Consider the following 15,336-nt stretch of genomic DNA (forward strand, 5'->3'; position numbering starts at 1 on the left):
TCAACCATGGCTGAAGGTTGCAGCGAGAAGGGGCTAGAGCTCTCAAGGACTGTGGTTCCTCTCCAGGGTGCTCCTTCTTTCTGAAAGCATGAAGGAGGGTGAGGAATAAAACAGAGAAGTATTCAGGGCCAGGATGGAAAAGTGAGGGAAGGTGTGAGTCGAGTTAGATAAGCCTGGAAAATAAACTCTGTGAGCCTCTTGGTTGGCTTCTCCCTAGTGGTGCTGGAGTGCCTGGGGAGAACACACACCATCAGGAACTGGGTGCACACAAGTGTCAGGAAAGGAAGGGAGTACGTCTGGATTCTGGAGGCAAGTCCATCTAAATACTGACCACCAGCTGCCATGCTGAGCTAGCAAGGGAACTGCTTGCTCTGGTGCTTGAGCACGGGTTCCCTTCATTGCCAGGAGATGTCTCATAGCTCAGAGCTGCTCCCTGGGCCCAGGGTTTCTCCCTGACACATGCAGCTGGGAAGCCACCCGTGAGCCTCTATCTACACAGAGGCCTTATACTGGGAGCTGTCTGCTCCCCCTGCCAGCTCCAGTGCTTTAGCATTCAGTGACAATTAACAACAGGCCAGACCTGAGTCCTGTCCGACCCCTCTGCAGCTGCCTGCACACACTGTGCCTGTCCCCTGCCAGTCCTGGCAGCTGCAGCCCCGTGTCTGTGGGGCAAGTTCCACTGCAGGATTGCCATCAGGCTGGTTAAAGTCCTGGTTAAACACAGCTTTATCCCCTGGGGCATTGAGCAGATCACGAGTCAAGGTCTTCACCATCTCTAATTTGACATGTTGTGCTTGGGTGAACCCTTGCTGATACCGTGTGACTGGGCTTGGAAGCAGCCCATAAAGGTAAGGAACTTGATAGCCACAGCAGCTTTCTTACTAGAGGCTGTCCAGGGATTCTGTTGACCTTGCAGGACCCTTTGTGTGGTTCCAGCTGGATGCATTGCTGTGGCCACAGGCCAAGTTCACAGGAGTCATCCTGGAGAAGAATGCTGCTTTGGCTCCCGAGTTACCACATCTTGAAATAAGCACTGCTCTTGGCAGCTCACAGCAGTTAGCTGCCTCGGGGCTTATCTGTGCCTCTCTGGGGACAGGTGCCTGTGCTTGGCAGGGAGTAAGGCTTGGCTCCCTGCTGGCCTGGCATGGAGAACAGCTCTGGCTGAAGTCCTCCCCTAAATCAAGCCAAGCCTTAGAGCTGAATGTGGCTGGTGCAGGCTGCCATGGAGCGGTGTGAAGGGTGGAGAGTGAGGAAGGCTTCCTCTGAAGAGGGGATGAGAATGTAGCAAGAGGAACAGATAAGATAGGGAGAGCTGTACTGCAGAGGTGCACAGAGCTCTCTTGACATGGTGAGCTTGTGGTTAAGTGGCTTCTGCCTGGCTTTGAAGGCTGGTTTTTCTCTGTCAGTCAGCATCTCCATGCTGTGAGGTCAGCTTTGCCACATCATTGCTTCGTTGTAATAGAAACTGCAAATGCAGAGTTGGTACGTGACTCACAAGTAGGCTTTGCAAGAGGTACAATAAGAACAGGATTGCTCAAGCAGTGTTGTACTACTCATGCTTCAACTGTGAGCTGCTTGTCAGGTCAGGCAGAGCCAGGAGCTGCCACCATGTCCTGCAGAGGCTCAGGCAGGCAGCCTTGACAGAGAAGCAGATGCTGTGTGTGAGAGGGATTTCTGCCCAAGCCATGAAGAACAGCAGTAAAGAGCTGTCCCATCCCAACACCTACTGTACTTGCTCAGTGTTGCTTCCTGCTGTGTTTCAGACACGCACAAGTGGTTCACTCCAAAGGTGTCTGGAATGGTCCCGGGAGCACGGGATGGGCACTCAGCTTGTGTCCTGGCAAAGAGCATGTTCATCTTCGGAGGTTATGAGCAGCTGGTGAGTCCTCTTGGAAACTGTTACTTGGCAATCCCTTGGGAAAGAGGGGTACCCAGGCCATGGGTAGAGGCAGCCTACAGGGGCACGTTTGTATCCGTAGTTGCTTTCCTTTTATAGCTCAGCCAAGTTATGGCATTAATTACCCAGGTGATGCTGCTTGTTCTGTGGAGGGGATGCTTGGAAAAGTAGGTGTAAAAAAAATGATGTGTTTTTTTCCTTCCCCAAACCATACAGACAGGTAAAAATAGTTGGGGTTTGTCTCATTTATTTCTGGCTCACTTCTCAGCCAAATTTAGGTAGTGAAATGTATAACATCTTTAATAAACACATTTCTCTTAATTTGGCTGAGAAACGACCCAGAAAAATCACTTTCCAATCTCTGCAGTGTTGCTCTGAGTTTTTGTCCTCATCTGGTAACATGTTCCTTGTGTTCTGTACCTGCTATCCCATCTTGCTTATCCCCTCCAGCAAGCTCTTGCCCTCCCGTTGGGAATACCTTGAGCTGGAGGTCATCCTGTGCTATCAGCATACCTAGTGTTCCTTTGAGCAGATCCTTTTGTTCTGATCTTAAGAAGTGGGTAAATATCATTTCAGTCTATTGCCAGGCTGCAGAAAAGGTGGGCAATGTTACCTCTGTTTATTATGGAAGAAAGCTGGGGCTCTGTTATGGCAGTCCCAGTGTGATTCCCTTTCTTTCGAGGGCAACAGCTCGCTGAATCCATGATCTTGATTGCAGCAGCAGGAGCAGTTCAAATGGGGCTTGTTTTTAACCAGTCCCAAACAAGGCTGTCACTGTCTCCCTGCCATCTCTCCTGCCTGGAGTTTGCCCTTTGTCTAAATGCAGGCTTTTCCAGGCAGCTAGCTGTTTGGATCCCAAGTTTTGTGGGATCCTTAGAACCACAAGTGTATTTGTCGCTGGATGTTTAGCTTCCTAGAAGCGATCTTAGCTTCTGCCTCTCATCAGGTGGCCTTAAGCAAAGCTTTGACTGTCCCATTAGTGCCTCTTTCTGCTTCCCCTTTCTGCTGCATGGGATGGGGTTTCTGCTGTTAATGTGTGTACTGTGTGGTACATACAGTTCCTCTGAGGGAAGGAACTGAGCTCCAGATAAATGAGAAACCTGCAGGGAGAAACAGGACACCTTTGAAGAGAAATAGGCTTTGCTCCCTCTTGTTAAGTGACAATGTGCTGCTTACCCTGACATCTTGGAGCAAGCACTCTATCTTTTAGGAAGTACTGACCCCGAAGGGATGCTCCAGGTCTGTAGGACAGCTTCCTTCCTGGCTTCCCCATCCCTTTGTGACCCCTTTGTGTCTCGCTGTCTTCCAGGCGGACTGCTTTTCAAACGATATCCACAAACTGGACACCACAAACATGATGTGGACCTTAATCTCTGCCAAGGTCAGTGTCTGCTTTTCACGCTGGTTTGCAGAAGAGGTCTTGTACCTGTTGTTCCCTGGGGTAGCTGTTACCTCACAGCTGCTGTCTGCTGTGGCTGGGATCTACAAGAGGGGAAGTTGTCCAGGCAGCCACCCCAGCTCTCATCCACATGGGTAATCTGCATCCTTCCTGGTGTCCTGTCCCTTTGTGCTGTCCCTGCAGGGCACGCCAGCTCGCTGGAGAGACTTTCATTCAGCTACCATCATTGGAACAAAGATGTACGTGTTTGGGGGCAGAGCTGATCGGTTTGGGCCATTTCACTCCAACAATGAGATCTACTGTAACCGCATTCAAGTGTTTGATACGGAAACAAACTCCTGGCTGGACTCCCCTTCAACTCCAGTGCTTCCTGAAGGCCGGCGGAGCCATTCAGCCTGTGAGTGGGGGTCTGCTGAGAGACAAGGGCAGTGGAAGGAGATTCCTGCCTGCCTCGGAAGGGGAGTCTGGTTGCTGGGTGGAGATGGGGGTTAGCAAGGGGTCCACAGAGCCTGGCTTCAATGGAAAGCTGCTGCTCACAGCAGTGATGCTCTTATGTACAGCCCTGCACATGAAGGTGATGTAATGAGGGTGGATTTTGGACTGCTTTGGACCGCTTTGCTTTGTGTTTGATGTTGGGATGGGGACTAGCTGGGCTCTGCCTTGGGTGGCACACTGATATCTGCTTACTCCCCACAGTCAGCTACAATGGGGAGCTGTATGTATTTGGTGGCTACAACGCACGCCTGAACAGACACTTCCACGACCTTTGGAAATTCAATCCAGGTATTGAATACTTTCACCTTGTTGCTCAAGGCCCATCAGTGTGTGAGTGCTCAGGTGAGCAGACTCTCCAAGGGCTGGGAGCATGCCTGGGGGGAGATATCTCCAGGGAGATACTGCTTGAACTCAGGGAAAAGAGGAGAATGTACCACCTGTGGAAGAAGAGACAGACACCCCTTGAGAAGTGCAAGGATGTGTTAGGTTATGGAGAAAGTTAGAAAGGTGAAGGCACAGCTGGAACTAAATCTGGCCATAAAAGATAGTAAAAGTACTTTTACAAATGTATTGGCAATAAAAGGAAGACCAAGGAGAATCTCCATCCTCTGCTGGATACAAGGGGAAACCTGGTGACTGAGGTTGAAAAGGCTGAGGTACTTAATGCTGTCTTCACATGCCCAGTCAGCATGGGTTCATGAAGGGCACATCCTGCTTGACCAACCTGATCTCCTATGATAAAGTGACCCACCTGGTTATGAGGGAATGCCTGTGGACATTGTCTATTTGGACTTACAAGTATTTGACACTGTCTCCTGGTGGTCTCCTAGAGAAACTGGCTGCTCGTGGCCTGGATAGGTGTGTTCAGTGGGCTGGAAACTGGATGGCCGAGCCCGAAATGTGGTGGTAAATGGTATCACATCTACTTGGTGACCGGTCACTAGTGGTATCCTGCAGGGCTTGGTGTTAGGGTCAGTGATGTTTAATATCTTCACTGATGACCTGGATGAGGGGATCGAGTACACCCTCAGTACATTTGCAGATGACACTAAGTTGGGTGCAAGCATTGACCTGCTGGAGGGTAGGAAGGCTCTGCAGAGGGATCTGGACAGGCTGGATTGAAGGGCTGTGGTCAGTGGTGCGATGTTCAACAAGGCTCAGTGCTGGGTCCTGCCCTTGGGCCACACCAACCCCATGCAGCAGTTCAGGCTTGGGGCAGAGTGGCTGGAAAGCTGCTTATGGAAAAGGACCTGGGGGTGCTGAACGTGAGCAGCTTGTGCCCAGGCAGCCAAGAAGGCCAAGAGCATCCTGGCCTGTACCAGCACCAGTGTGGCAGCAGGGCTGGGGGAGTGATCATCCCCCTGTACTGGACCTGTTGGTCTTAAAGGTCTTTTCCATCCCAGTTGAATCTATGATTCTGTTCAATGAAATGGTTCTACTTCAGCAGCATGGTCAGGAACTTGCTGCCATGTTTGGGACCTCTTCCTCAGACTGCCTCTGAATCCTAGTGAAGAAGTGCAAAAGGAAGTATTGCTGAAAGACACAGCTGATCAAAGGGTGGTTGGCAAAAACCTGTTCTTAAATACGTAGAAGTGCTGACAGAAAATAAGATAAGGGGAAGCAGTGGGGTTAGGGGAGCAAGAAATGGTAGCAGGGGAAACCACTCATCTTGAGCAGCAGGATCACCATACCACACTCCCATGGTACCATATCGAGCTGTGCAGCAGAAGGGGTAGCTCTTCAGCTGGTACCTGAGTCAACTGGGAGCTGTTCTGGGGCCCTCGGGCTCTTTTTGCAGTCCAATAAACTGATTTTCTTTGCTAATTGCTTTGCACAGTGAAGTCACCTCAGAGCAGCCAACTTGCTGCTCCCCAAGCTGAGCTATGAGCTTGGCTGTGAGAGCTCCTGGAGGTTTCAGGGCTGTGCATTAGCAATCAGTCACCCCCTGCATCCTTGCACGGGGAGCAGCAAGGACAAAGGCTGCAGCCTTCTTCTCTGCTTGGTTCAGTTCCCCCTGCTCCCCTCCCACAACCAAGCTGTCCCACCAGCTTCCAGCGGTGATGCTCTGCGCTCCGTGCCTGCCACCAGATGGAGCTGGTTCCTGGCTCTGCCTCCAGAGCTGAACCGCAGCAGGGTGCTGGGGATGGAGGCTGCCTTGTCCCGCTCCCCGTTATGGCCAGCCCGCTGCTGGTGTCCAGGCTTTGCAAGGGAAATCCTCTGTCTTGGAAGCTGAGAAGGGCACCAGCATCCTGGCCTGTATCAGCCATCGTGCGGCAGCAGGGCCAGGGCAGCCATCATCTCCCTGTGCTGGGCACTGGTGAGGCTGCACCTCAAATCTGTGCTCAGTTCTGGGCAGGTGTTGGCTAGTTGGTGTCTGTGGGGCAGTGGGCCTCAGTTTTGCTGTGATCTGTTTAAATCCATAACCTGCTTATTGCCAGGCTCTCGTGACAAGCTGACACATTCTTTTCTGCCCCTTAGTCTCTCTTTCTTGGAGGAAGATTGAGCCCAAGGGGAAAGGCCCATGTCCTCGGCGCAGGCAATGCTGCTGCAGAGTGGGGGACAAAATCATTCTCTTTGGAGGCACCAGGTGAGTTGTGTGGCTCTGTGGAAGGGTTTGCCATCCCCTGCAGCACAATGTGCCTCCACGCTTTGCCCCATGGTGTAGGCAGATACGTTCCAGAGGCATGTGGCAGCTGTCCCATCTACCCTGTAAGTGTAAGAAAGCATGTAGGTCAGGACTGCTCTGGAGAAGGCCAATGGGGAGATGAAGAAAGCTTGTGAATCTGGTGACAAGCCTTCTTGTACAAGTAGAGGCCAAAGTGTGAAACATCCTGTTCAAGAGGGGTTGTGCAGTGGTCAAGCGTCCTGTGAAAGAGGTGATAGGGAGGAGGGAGAAGATTCTGTTATCAGAAGGTATCTTAACCTGCCTTGCTATAGCAGACCTCAGACTGATTCATCCTCCCCTATGTGCTGCCCTGCTTCTCCCACCACCGTGTTTCTTTCACTGTGAAGTGTGGTGTGTGCCAGGCTGCAGTGGGATGTCAGCTCAGCTGGGAGCTGTTTGAGGAGCTCAACACACAACAAGGCAATGTTCCCTTCTGCGCCAGGGTTCCTTAGCAAAGTTTCCATTCACAAAAGGGACCTGATGTTAGGGATTTAGCTGTCAGGCACTGAAAGCGATACTGCCAGGGTGCAGGACAGCTGAATTTGGCCAAGAGCCTTAACAGCTGCTGAAAGAAAGGAAGTGGCCCATCACCAGGACACGCTCTGTGCTATCTGTAATGACAAACCACAGCTCTGGAGCACAGGCCTGCTTCCCAGCATCTGCCTTGTGGAGGCATCTGAAATGCTTCCAGCCCTCCACGTGGGTTAGAAAGCTTTGGGCCTTTCTTTGGGGTCCTGGAAGTGGCTTTTGAGGGGTACTCCTGAAGGCAGGTTTGGGCAGAGAACAGGGGAGGGCAGGTTCTGCTGATGGGCTGACCCGTGTATGACAGGGAAGCTGAAGACAGGGAGCTGGGGGCTGTGTTTGGCTGTAGGATGTCCATATGTGTGTGAGGCAGTGCTAGTGCAGGTGAGGGGTGCAGAGGGGCCGAGTTTGTCCAGCCTGCTCAGCAGATGCTGGGTGCTGCTAGCAGGGTTGGTAGGGCTGGATGGTGGTTTTGGATGCTCTCAGATCCTGCAGTGTGGGTTTGTTACAACCGCTGGTATTAAACCTGGGCACACCAAGGAAATACTAGCAAACCACAGCGAATCTGACACCAGCTTTTTGGGCTTTGGTCCACCTCTGCCAGGCAATGCAGCAGCACCTGGTTTTCTGCACTGAGCAACTTCAGGATTCAACTTGTTCCTTAATCAAATGTGGGCCCAAACATGGGCCAGTTCATCCCTAGGTCCAGAGAAGGGCACCGGAGCTGGTGCAGGGTCTGGAGCACAAGAGAGATGGGGAATGGCTGAGGGACCTGGGGGGTTTAGTGTGGAGAAGAGAAGGCTCAGGGGGGACCTTACTGCTCTCTACACCTGCCTGAAAGGAGGATGGAGCCAGGAGGGGCTGGGCTCTGCTGCCAAGGAACAGGGGATGGGACAAGAGGAAACGGCCTCAAGCTGCACCAGGGGAGGTTTAGGCTGGATATTGGGAACAATTCCTTCCCAAAGGGCAGTCAGGCATTGGAACAGGCTGCCCAGGGCAGTACTGGAATCACCATCCCTGGAAGTGTTCACAACCCATGTAGATGAGGCCCTCAGTGCCATGGGTTAGTGGTGGCCTTGGCAGTGCTGGGACACGGCTGGACTGGATGAGCTTGAAGGTCTCTTCCAACCTGACTGATTCTGTGTGTCTGTGATCCCTAGTCTGGGATAGGAAGAGCTGCTGGTAGCCAGGAATGCAGCCTGCTTGGGCTGGAGGAAGGCTGTGGGGCAGGGGGGATGGCGGTGGGGCCAGCGCTGGCTTCCTGTGGCAGTTATCAGGTGTGTTCTGGAGCTGCCTGGAGAGATAAGTTTTCCAGGAAGCGGGAGTAATGGAGAACTCCCTGTGGTCTGCTCCTGACCTGTGCTCCGGGGAGGGGGAGGGGGATTGGGAAGGCTCCTGGAGGATGAGCCAGGGTCAGCTTTCCAGGAGCAGTGCTGGAGGATGGGCCAGCACAACCCCTTTGTGTCCTGCCTTTCCTTACAGCATTCCCCTAGCTGTTCAAGAGGCACTTCTGCAGCATGACGGCTCCTGAGGCATTCCCAATGCTTCATCCCCTGTGATAGTCCTGCCCGGACACTGCTCTGTTCCCCAGCTGGGGTCTGCACTGTGCCCAGCACCAATCCTGTCCCTTGTGTCCCATTTAGGTGACCAGGAAGTCTTGTAGCACCAAGCTCAGTGTTCCCATTCCGCTGTGCCACAGCCCCTGGTCTGGTTTCCTCCCAGACCCTTCAGCATGCAGAGGCCATCCATAGGGAAGACAGAGAGGGAATGCTGTACAGCAGAGTTTAGGTGAACAGACGCTGATCCAGGGGCTTGATGCAGAGCCCGGGTGTGCTGGGCTCCGGCTGTCTCCTGCTCTTGAACTCCAGGCTTTGCCGAGCTGCTTGCACTTTGGTGATTGGAAGCACAAACAAGGTGCCTGCTGCTTTCCTTTGAAAGATAAGGGATGGTCTAGGGTTTCCTGTGACGTGGATGGGAGATTAGATTGTGGCATGGGGAGCACACAGGGGTGGAATTAAGGGGGCTCTTGCCTGTATCCGGGCAGATGGGATCCATCAGCAGCAGGTCTGTGTGGGCAGTGAGCTGTGCTCTGTGCCTTGTGCTGCGGTTATAGGAACAGGCAGGGGGGTTGCAGGTTCTGTCTCGTGCCCCGTGAGATGTGGAGCTCAGTGGGTCATAGGTGGGGAAGCAAGTGACACTGGGGTGAGAAGTCACTGCCTGAGGTCCCAGCTAAGCGTGAGGACACTGCCAATTGCCTTGTCACAAACCAGAGCAGGACTTAAACCCCCTTTCCTTTGTTTCCAATGCTGCAAACACCACCCGCCATGGGAGTGCTTCCGCCAGTCCAGGCACCTCTGCTCCAGCACAGGCTGGTCTCTGTGCTAAGGGTGCCCAGCCTCTTTGGGTGCTGTGGCTGTTCCATCAAGGGTGCAGGGGCAGGAAACGATAGGTGAGGCTGTCTGTTCCCTAGGAATGCCTGTTGTCAGCTCCTTGCTGCCACTCCAGGACCAGCATGGCAGCCTGGGATGGTTGTGAATGACTGACCAGAGCCCATCACACACTCAGTTACAGCCTGAAACGCTGTCCCCAGTTTGGTACAACCGGGGAGCACTGCCTGGAGCCCATGGTGATTCCTAGGGGACACCAGGGGAAGGAGCGGTGTGAAACCAGCCTGGTCCATGTTCCTGTGGGTGGGAGGTGCCCACAGCTGCAGTCATTGTGCTTGCTGGTGGGAAGGGGCAGCTCCCCCATTCCCTGCCATGGTTTAGAGGAGATGGTGTGTGTCTGTGCAGCTCTGTGAGGACCTGGAGGGCCTAAGGGACTGTAACTGATGCACAAGTGTTTTGGCACTGACACACTTCTCTTGGCTTCTGCAGCCCGTCTCCAGAGGAGGGAATGGGTGATGAATTCGACCTGATGGATCACTCGGATCTCTACATCCTTGACTTCAGTACGTGAGCACTCCCTGCCCAGCTTGTGCCTCTCAGCACAGGGTGCCCTGTGAGCAGGCCCTGCTGTGAAGCACCATCCCATGTCCTCAATGGCTCCAAGTCCTGTTGGCAGGCAGCTGTCTCGGGCTGGTGCATGGCTTAAGGCTGGCCTCATGGCTTTTCCTACACACAGGCTTGTTGTGGGAGCACAGGAGACTGCTCTAGCCTGTCCCTGATGTGCCCCCTGCCTTGTCCCTCCCAGGGGTGACCAGGGTGCCCTGCTCTGTTCCCTGTGCTCCTGACTGCACAATTCCTGACCCCAAAGTGTCCACCCGAGGCCCACTGTGCCTAACTCCCTTCTCCCTGCAGGCCCCAGCCTAAAGACGCTGTGTAAGTTAGCAGTGATTCAGTACAGCCTGGACCAGTCCTGCCTTCCCCACGACATCAGGTACTGTGTGCCCTGCTGGGAGGGCACCCCATGGGTGCTCCCTCTCCTTGGGGTGCTCCAGCCCTCGGCACTGTGCCGATCTCACTGTACCCCTTCATTGTGTTGCAGATGGGAGCTCTCTGCCATGACCACAAACAGCACCATCAGCCGCCCCATCGTCTCCTCCCAGGGCTGATGTCGGCTCCTCCCTCCATCACCCTGCCCTCGCCCCTCCACACACTGACCTCTTGCTCTACTGCCTGCATGAGTTTTTAGCCCTTTTGATCAAGGAGACGGTGAGCTCGGTTCATCTTGCCCCAGCCAGGCCTCCCTCTGCCCTCGTCTTCCTTGGGGCAGCATGAGTGTGCAGGCAGAGCTGGCCACTGGGGAAGAAATTGGCTTGCCCAGCAGCACAACTGTGAACTCCCCTCTTTGCTGATGGATCCAGCACCTCCTGCCTTCCTTCACCTTGCCTATGGAGCTGCAGCTGCACTGGCCTGGTCCCTGGCCACTTTCCAAGGGCCTGAATCAACTCCTAGCACCAGCCATGGCCCTGGGGTTGGCCTGGGGCTATGAACTGTTCCTGTGCTGCCTCCAGAGAGCAGGGATCTTCATGCCTGCACACGCCAGTGCTGACCAGCTTCCTGGCACCAGACGGCAAGGTCCCAGCCCCACGCTGAGCCTGACGTGGGGGCCTGGGCCCAGCTGGACTCTCTGCCCAGCTCCCTTGTGAAACAGCAACCAGGGGGGTTTATAAATGCTGAGGCAGACTTGGGTTTCTGCTGCTCTGTGTATCCTGGCAGGCAAAGGGGGAGACAAGGTCTGGGAGGGGATAGACTGGACCGGGTGCTTTCCCACACAGCTGCTGTGAGCCTGGGGGGAGAAGGGGAGCTGGGACCCCCCAGCATCCTGCTGCAGGGAGGGTGGTGGGCACAGAGGCTGTGCTGAGCCCTTTCCCATGGCCGTGTCTGCTGGGACAAGGAGCTGTGGCTAAAGCCAGGGAAGCACTCAGGGTGTTCCCTGGGCTGTCAAGTCACTGCAGCTGAGAGGAGGCGGTGGCTGTGCACCAGGAACTGGTGGCAGAGGGCCCAGGCCATGGGGGTGGCAGGGAGCCAGGGTCAGGAGCTGCTCATCCAGCAGCACAGGGTGGCAGAGGGCTCTGCAGCCTGTGGCTGGGGGCCAGTGCGGGTGCAATGAAGCAGCCTGGGGTGGCATGAGAGCAGTGAAAGCCCCATGGCAAGAGAACAGACGCACCACAAGTGTGACAAGAGCTTGTTCCTCATGCACTGGCAGCACCTTGCTGTGGTGGGTGACAAGCAGCATGGGCAGGGCTGGGGCCCTGAATAGAGCCAGGGTGTGCTGACAGCACACGGGTTACCTGTTGAGGGCTGGGTGGGCATCTCCCATGCATTATGCAACAGCTACCTCAGCCACAGGCTTTCTCTCAATGCTGGAGGCTTTTTGCTCTTCCCCAGCACTGAAGCACCAAGCTTGCTCTCCTTGTAGGGTGCCAGGCACCGGGAACACCCATGGCCCAGGCAGCCTGGCTGTGCTGGGCAGCATGGCACTGAGCACAGGGGTTCTGTGAGGTGCTCCATGAACGCCTGTCAGTGGGGAAAATCACAGTCCTGGGCCACTGGATGGAGGCAACAGGCTCAGTGCCCCACGGCAGCTGCATCTAGGTGGGAGACAGCCTTCGGTGGGGAGCTGGTTTCTATGGGGGAACAAAGGAAGGGGCTCACAGGGTCCCAGGCAGCACTTCAGGGCTTTTCTGAGGTTCAGGAGGGCTGTGGCCCTGACCACCCTCTGCCAGCACCCTGCTGCAGACCTGGGGATGGATGCTGCTCACTGGTCCAGGTGTGTCAGCTCCCTGTTGCAGCACCAGCTCAGTCATCGGGTGCTGGAGAGCTGCTGCTGCGCGGCTGGACCAGCCACAAGCCCTCGGCTTCTCATGGACCTTCTGCTGTGCTGGCAACAACAGTGGGGCAGGAGCTGGGCGGATGCGTGCCCCGCAGGGAGATCCCTGCTACCTTCATCAGCACCCCCTCCTGAGAGGCCAGGTTTGCTTTAAAGACCCTGGCTTCCTTTTATTGCTTCCCCTCTCAGATTGCAGCGCCTGCCAGGGCTATTTTTAGCAGGCTGCCTTCTAAAAATAGCCCCGGGCTGTTTGGGTTGCGTCAGGAGAGGTAACCCTGCACACCCCAGGAGGGTACAAAAGGAGGCCGGGAGGGAGCAGCAGGGTCAGCAGGTTCAGACGCAGCCAGAGGCGAAGGAGGGAGCAGCATCCCAGTGCCAGCAGCATGACCATCTTCTGCAGCCACTGCCACAGGCCGCTGCAGGCAGAGATGAGCTGCCTGCCCAGGAGGGGCAAGGAGGTGCCCAGGGCCTCCAAGCCATTCAGGTGAGCTCCCTCCCTCCTCCCACAGGGCTGAGGTGAGGTCTCCTAGCTGGGGAGAGCACAAACCAGCCTGTGCAGTGTCCCATGGCCCTTGCAAGGGGCTGGCACCAGCCTGGCACAGCATGGTTGCTGCTGGTGCATGGGGAGGCAGTGTGGGAGTTTGGAGGGGCAGAGGGATTGCAGATGGCTCAGAGTGAAGGCAGATGTGATGGGCTCGCATTCTGGCACTGGATGCAGTTTCCATCCTTGCAGGGTTTGGTGGGAGGTCTTTGGGGAGAGCCCAAGCACCCCCGAAGCACATGTCATTGTCTAACCTGGCCCCCAGCAAGAGGGGCACCAGCAATGACATCCCCCTGGGTAGCTTTGGGAGGCAGCCTGCTCCCATTGCACCGAAGCAGCCGCCAAGAGTTTGCTGTCCCAGAAACAGCCGCCATGGGCACCGAGCATCTCCATTCACATCCCTGAACTCACATTCCCCCCCATGGCTGCAGTCAGGGAATGCTGTCCCTCTCCCTGCCCAACGGTTGGCTTTGCAGGTCAACCAAGAGTGCCTCCAAGGCTCGCCGGGACCAGATCAACATGGAGCTGCAGGCACTGCGCTCCCTACTGCCCATCTCTGCACGGGAGAAGGAGCGGCTCTCCTACCTCCACACCATGGCCCTGGTGTGCCTCCAGCTGCGGGGGGCTCAGCTTTTCCCCCCAGGTACCCACAGCACCACTGCACCCCACATGAGCTTGGCTTTGCGTGGGGCACTGCTCCTGCCCCATGGCAGTGCTTCACCCTGCGATCCATCCCCTGCAGACTGCACTACTCCTGCGGGACCAGCCCTCGGCACGGAGCTGCTCTCCCTGCTCCCAGGATTCCTGCTGGTGCTCTCAGCCGATGGCAAGTTGATCTACATCTCAGAGAACGTGGCCCAGGTCCTGGGCCTCTCCATGGTAAGGCCTTCCTGCTGTGGTTATGTCCCCACGTACCTGTCCTGGTGCCTTTCCTGTGTGCCTGTGGCTCCAGTGGGCCGCACAGCTCACAGCAGCACACACAGATCACCACCTCTGTTGCCAGGTGGAGCTGCTTGCCCATGGGGACATGGTCTTTGACATCCTAGACCAGCAAGCCCACGAGGATGTGAGCAAGAAGCTCCTCATTGCCCAGGAGGAGCCAGGCAGGGGTAAGGGAGGCCTCGGCTGGCACCTCACAGATGCTGCTGCCCTGCTCCAGCCCTTCAGGGCCAGCGAGGGAGCCCTGCCCGGTTTGTTTCCCTGCAGAAGTCACGTTCGTGTGTGAGATGCGCACCTCCAAGGCCTTTCAACTGCAGCACGGGGGTAACCGGGCCGTGGTGGTGCACGGGCGCTTCACGGCCCTGCGCTGGCCACCCTCCCGCTCCACCACAGCCTTCCTGGCCCTCTGCAGCCCGGTGAGGGGGCTGGATGCAGATGCTGGCTCCCAGGAGGACCTGTTCCAGAGCACACACAGCCTCGACATGACATTTACCGATGCCACGGAGAGGTGAGGCTGCTCACGGCACAGCCATAGCTGCACGTTTCCCTTCAGCAGCCCTGTGTGTGTGAGGCTCTCCCAGATACTGCCTAAGCCTCTTCCCTCCCTTGGTCTCATCTCTGTAGCCCCATTGTTTTGCTCTCTCATCCCATCTTGCCACAGCTGCTCCTTGCTGACACGATGCACTCAGTCCCCCTTCCCCTTGTCTCCCCCAGTGTCACCTACCACCTGGGCTACCACAGGGAGGAACTGATGGGTCAGTCGTGGTACAGCCTCCTGCACCCCGAGGATGCTGACCTGGCAGCCTCCCAGCACAGGGCCGTGGGTGAGTGTCAGGCTTGGGAACACATGTATTTTCCTGTGGCTGCACCCAAAACGTGGCTGTCCAGGACAACAGAAATAGAGGTGACTTAGTCCTGCATGCTGTCGCTTCCTGCTCCAAAAAGGATGAAGCAGAGAATCACTTACATGCCCCATACACTGCCTGTAAGGTCACACGTAGCTTTCAGGCTTGGGAACACAGGCTCCCTGCTTTGCTTGAGCCCCAGCTGAAAAGGCAGTGCAGGACTGGCACAGACGTGGCTCTGTACTAGCACTGCCCCTGCCCGCCGTGCCTGGCTCAGGCTAACGCATCTCCTCGCCCGCAGCGCTCGGGGCCGGCGCCGCGGCAGCTCCCGCCGTGCTGCGCGTCCTGCACAGGGACCGCACCTGGGCCTGGCTCCACGTGTCAGCGCGGAGGGACGGCCCGGGCCGCTCCATCACTTGCACCGCTCGCTGCCTCAGGTGAGGGCTCGGGCGGGAGGAGGGCAGCGCGGGGCCGTGGTCCCGGGCCGCCCCTCACCCCGTGTCCGCTGCAGGGAGGAGGAGGCGCTGTACCTGCGGGCCCGGCAGCACCGCCACACGGCCCGTTCCGCGGCCCCGCCGCCTGCCGCCCGCCCGCCGTGCCGGGAGCTCAGCCTGCTGGCCGCTCAGCTCCGCGCCCTGGCCGACAGCCTCTCGCCGCCCGCCGCCGCTGCGGACCGGCCCCGGTTCGAACCGGAGGCCGAGGCCTGGCCCTACGGCCCGCACGCCGCCGCGCCGCCCGCTCTCCTAGGCAACGGGCTGG

The 15,336-nt window shown here is 56.5% G+C and overlaps 2 protein-coding genes across 6 annotated transcripts in view; both read left to right on the forward strand.

The window, feature by feature from the left end:
- KLHDC3 (kelch domain containing 3) overlaps positions 1–11,110 on the forward strand; it is an 18,244-nt gene extending 7,134 nt beyond the window's left edge. For all 4 annotated transcript variants that reach the window (XM_034061232.1, XM_034061235.1, XM_034061234.1 and 1 more), the window contains 8 exons: positions 1,764–1,879; positions 3,207–3,278; positions 3,480–3,693; positions 3,993–4,079; positions 6,270–6,378; positions 9,855–9,928; positions 10,278–10,356; positions 10,465–11,110. In XM_034061232.1, coding sequence (XP_033917123.1) covers positions 1,764–1,879; positions 3,207–3,278; positions 3,480–3,693; positions 3,993–4,079; positions 6,270–6,378; positions 9,855–9,928; positions 10,278–10,356; positions 10,465–10,531 — 818 coding nt within the window. In that variant the 3' untranslated portion in view covers positions 10,532–11,110. The remainder of the gene's footprint in view (positions 1–1,763; positions 1,880–3,206; positions 3,279–3,479; positions 3,694–3,992; positions 4,080–6,269; positions 6,379–9,854; positions 9,929–10,277; positions 10,357–10,464) is intronic.
- Positions 11,111–11,487: 377 nt separating this feature from the next.
- LOC115945274 (neuronal PAS domain-containing protein 4) lies at positions 11,488–15,004 on the forward strand. 2 transcript variants are annotated; one of them, XM_034060871.1, is made up of 6 exons: positions 11,488–12,736; positions 13,270–13,436; positions 13,536–13,672; positions 13,797–13,902; positions 14,000–14,240; positions 14,447–15,004. In XM_034060871.1, the coding sequence occupies exons 1-6, from the start codon at positions 12,636–12,638 to the stop codon at positions 14,643–14,645; spliced, it is 951 nt and encodes a 316-aa protein (XP_033916762.1). In that variant the 5' UTR covers positions 11,488–12,635; the 3' UTR covers positions 14,646–15,004. The 2 variants fall into 2 exon arrangements, with proteins under 2 accessions (XP_033916762.1, XP_033916761.1); XM_034060870.1 differs by having other exon boundaries at positions 13,270–13,672.
- Positions 15,005–15,336: the final 332 nt, after the last annotated feature.

Source organism: Melopsittacus undulatus, chromosome 3 (assembly GCF_012275295.1).
Source record: "Melopsittacus undulatus isolate bMelUnd1 chromosome 3, bMelUnd1.mat.Z, whole genome shotgun sequence".
Classification (NCBI taxonomy): Eukaryota; Metazoa; Chordata; class Aves; order Psittaciformes; family Psittaculidae; genus Melopsittacus; species Melopsittacus undulatus.

Bases quoted from the DNA above. Each gene is read 5' to 3' on its own strand.
- LOC115945274 (XM_034060870.1), top strand. From the start codon at position 12,636: ATGACCATCTTCTGCAGCCACTGCCACAGGCCGCTGCAGGCAGAGATG. The intron at 13,903-13,999 runs GTAAGGGAGGCC...GTTTCCCTGCAG, and splicing joins CCAGGAGGAGCCAGGCAGGG to AAGTCACGTTCGTGTGTGAG. The intron at 14,241-14,446 runs GTGAGGCTGCTC...TGTCTCCCCCAG, and splicing joins TTTACCGATGCCACGGAGAG to TGTCACCTACCACCTGGGCT.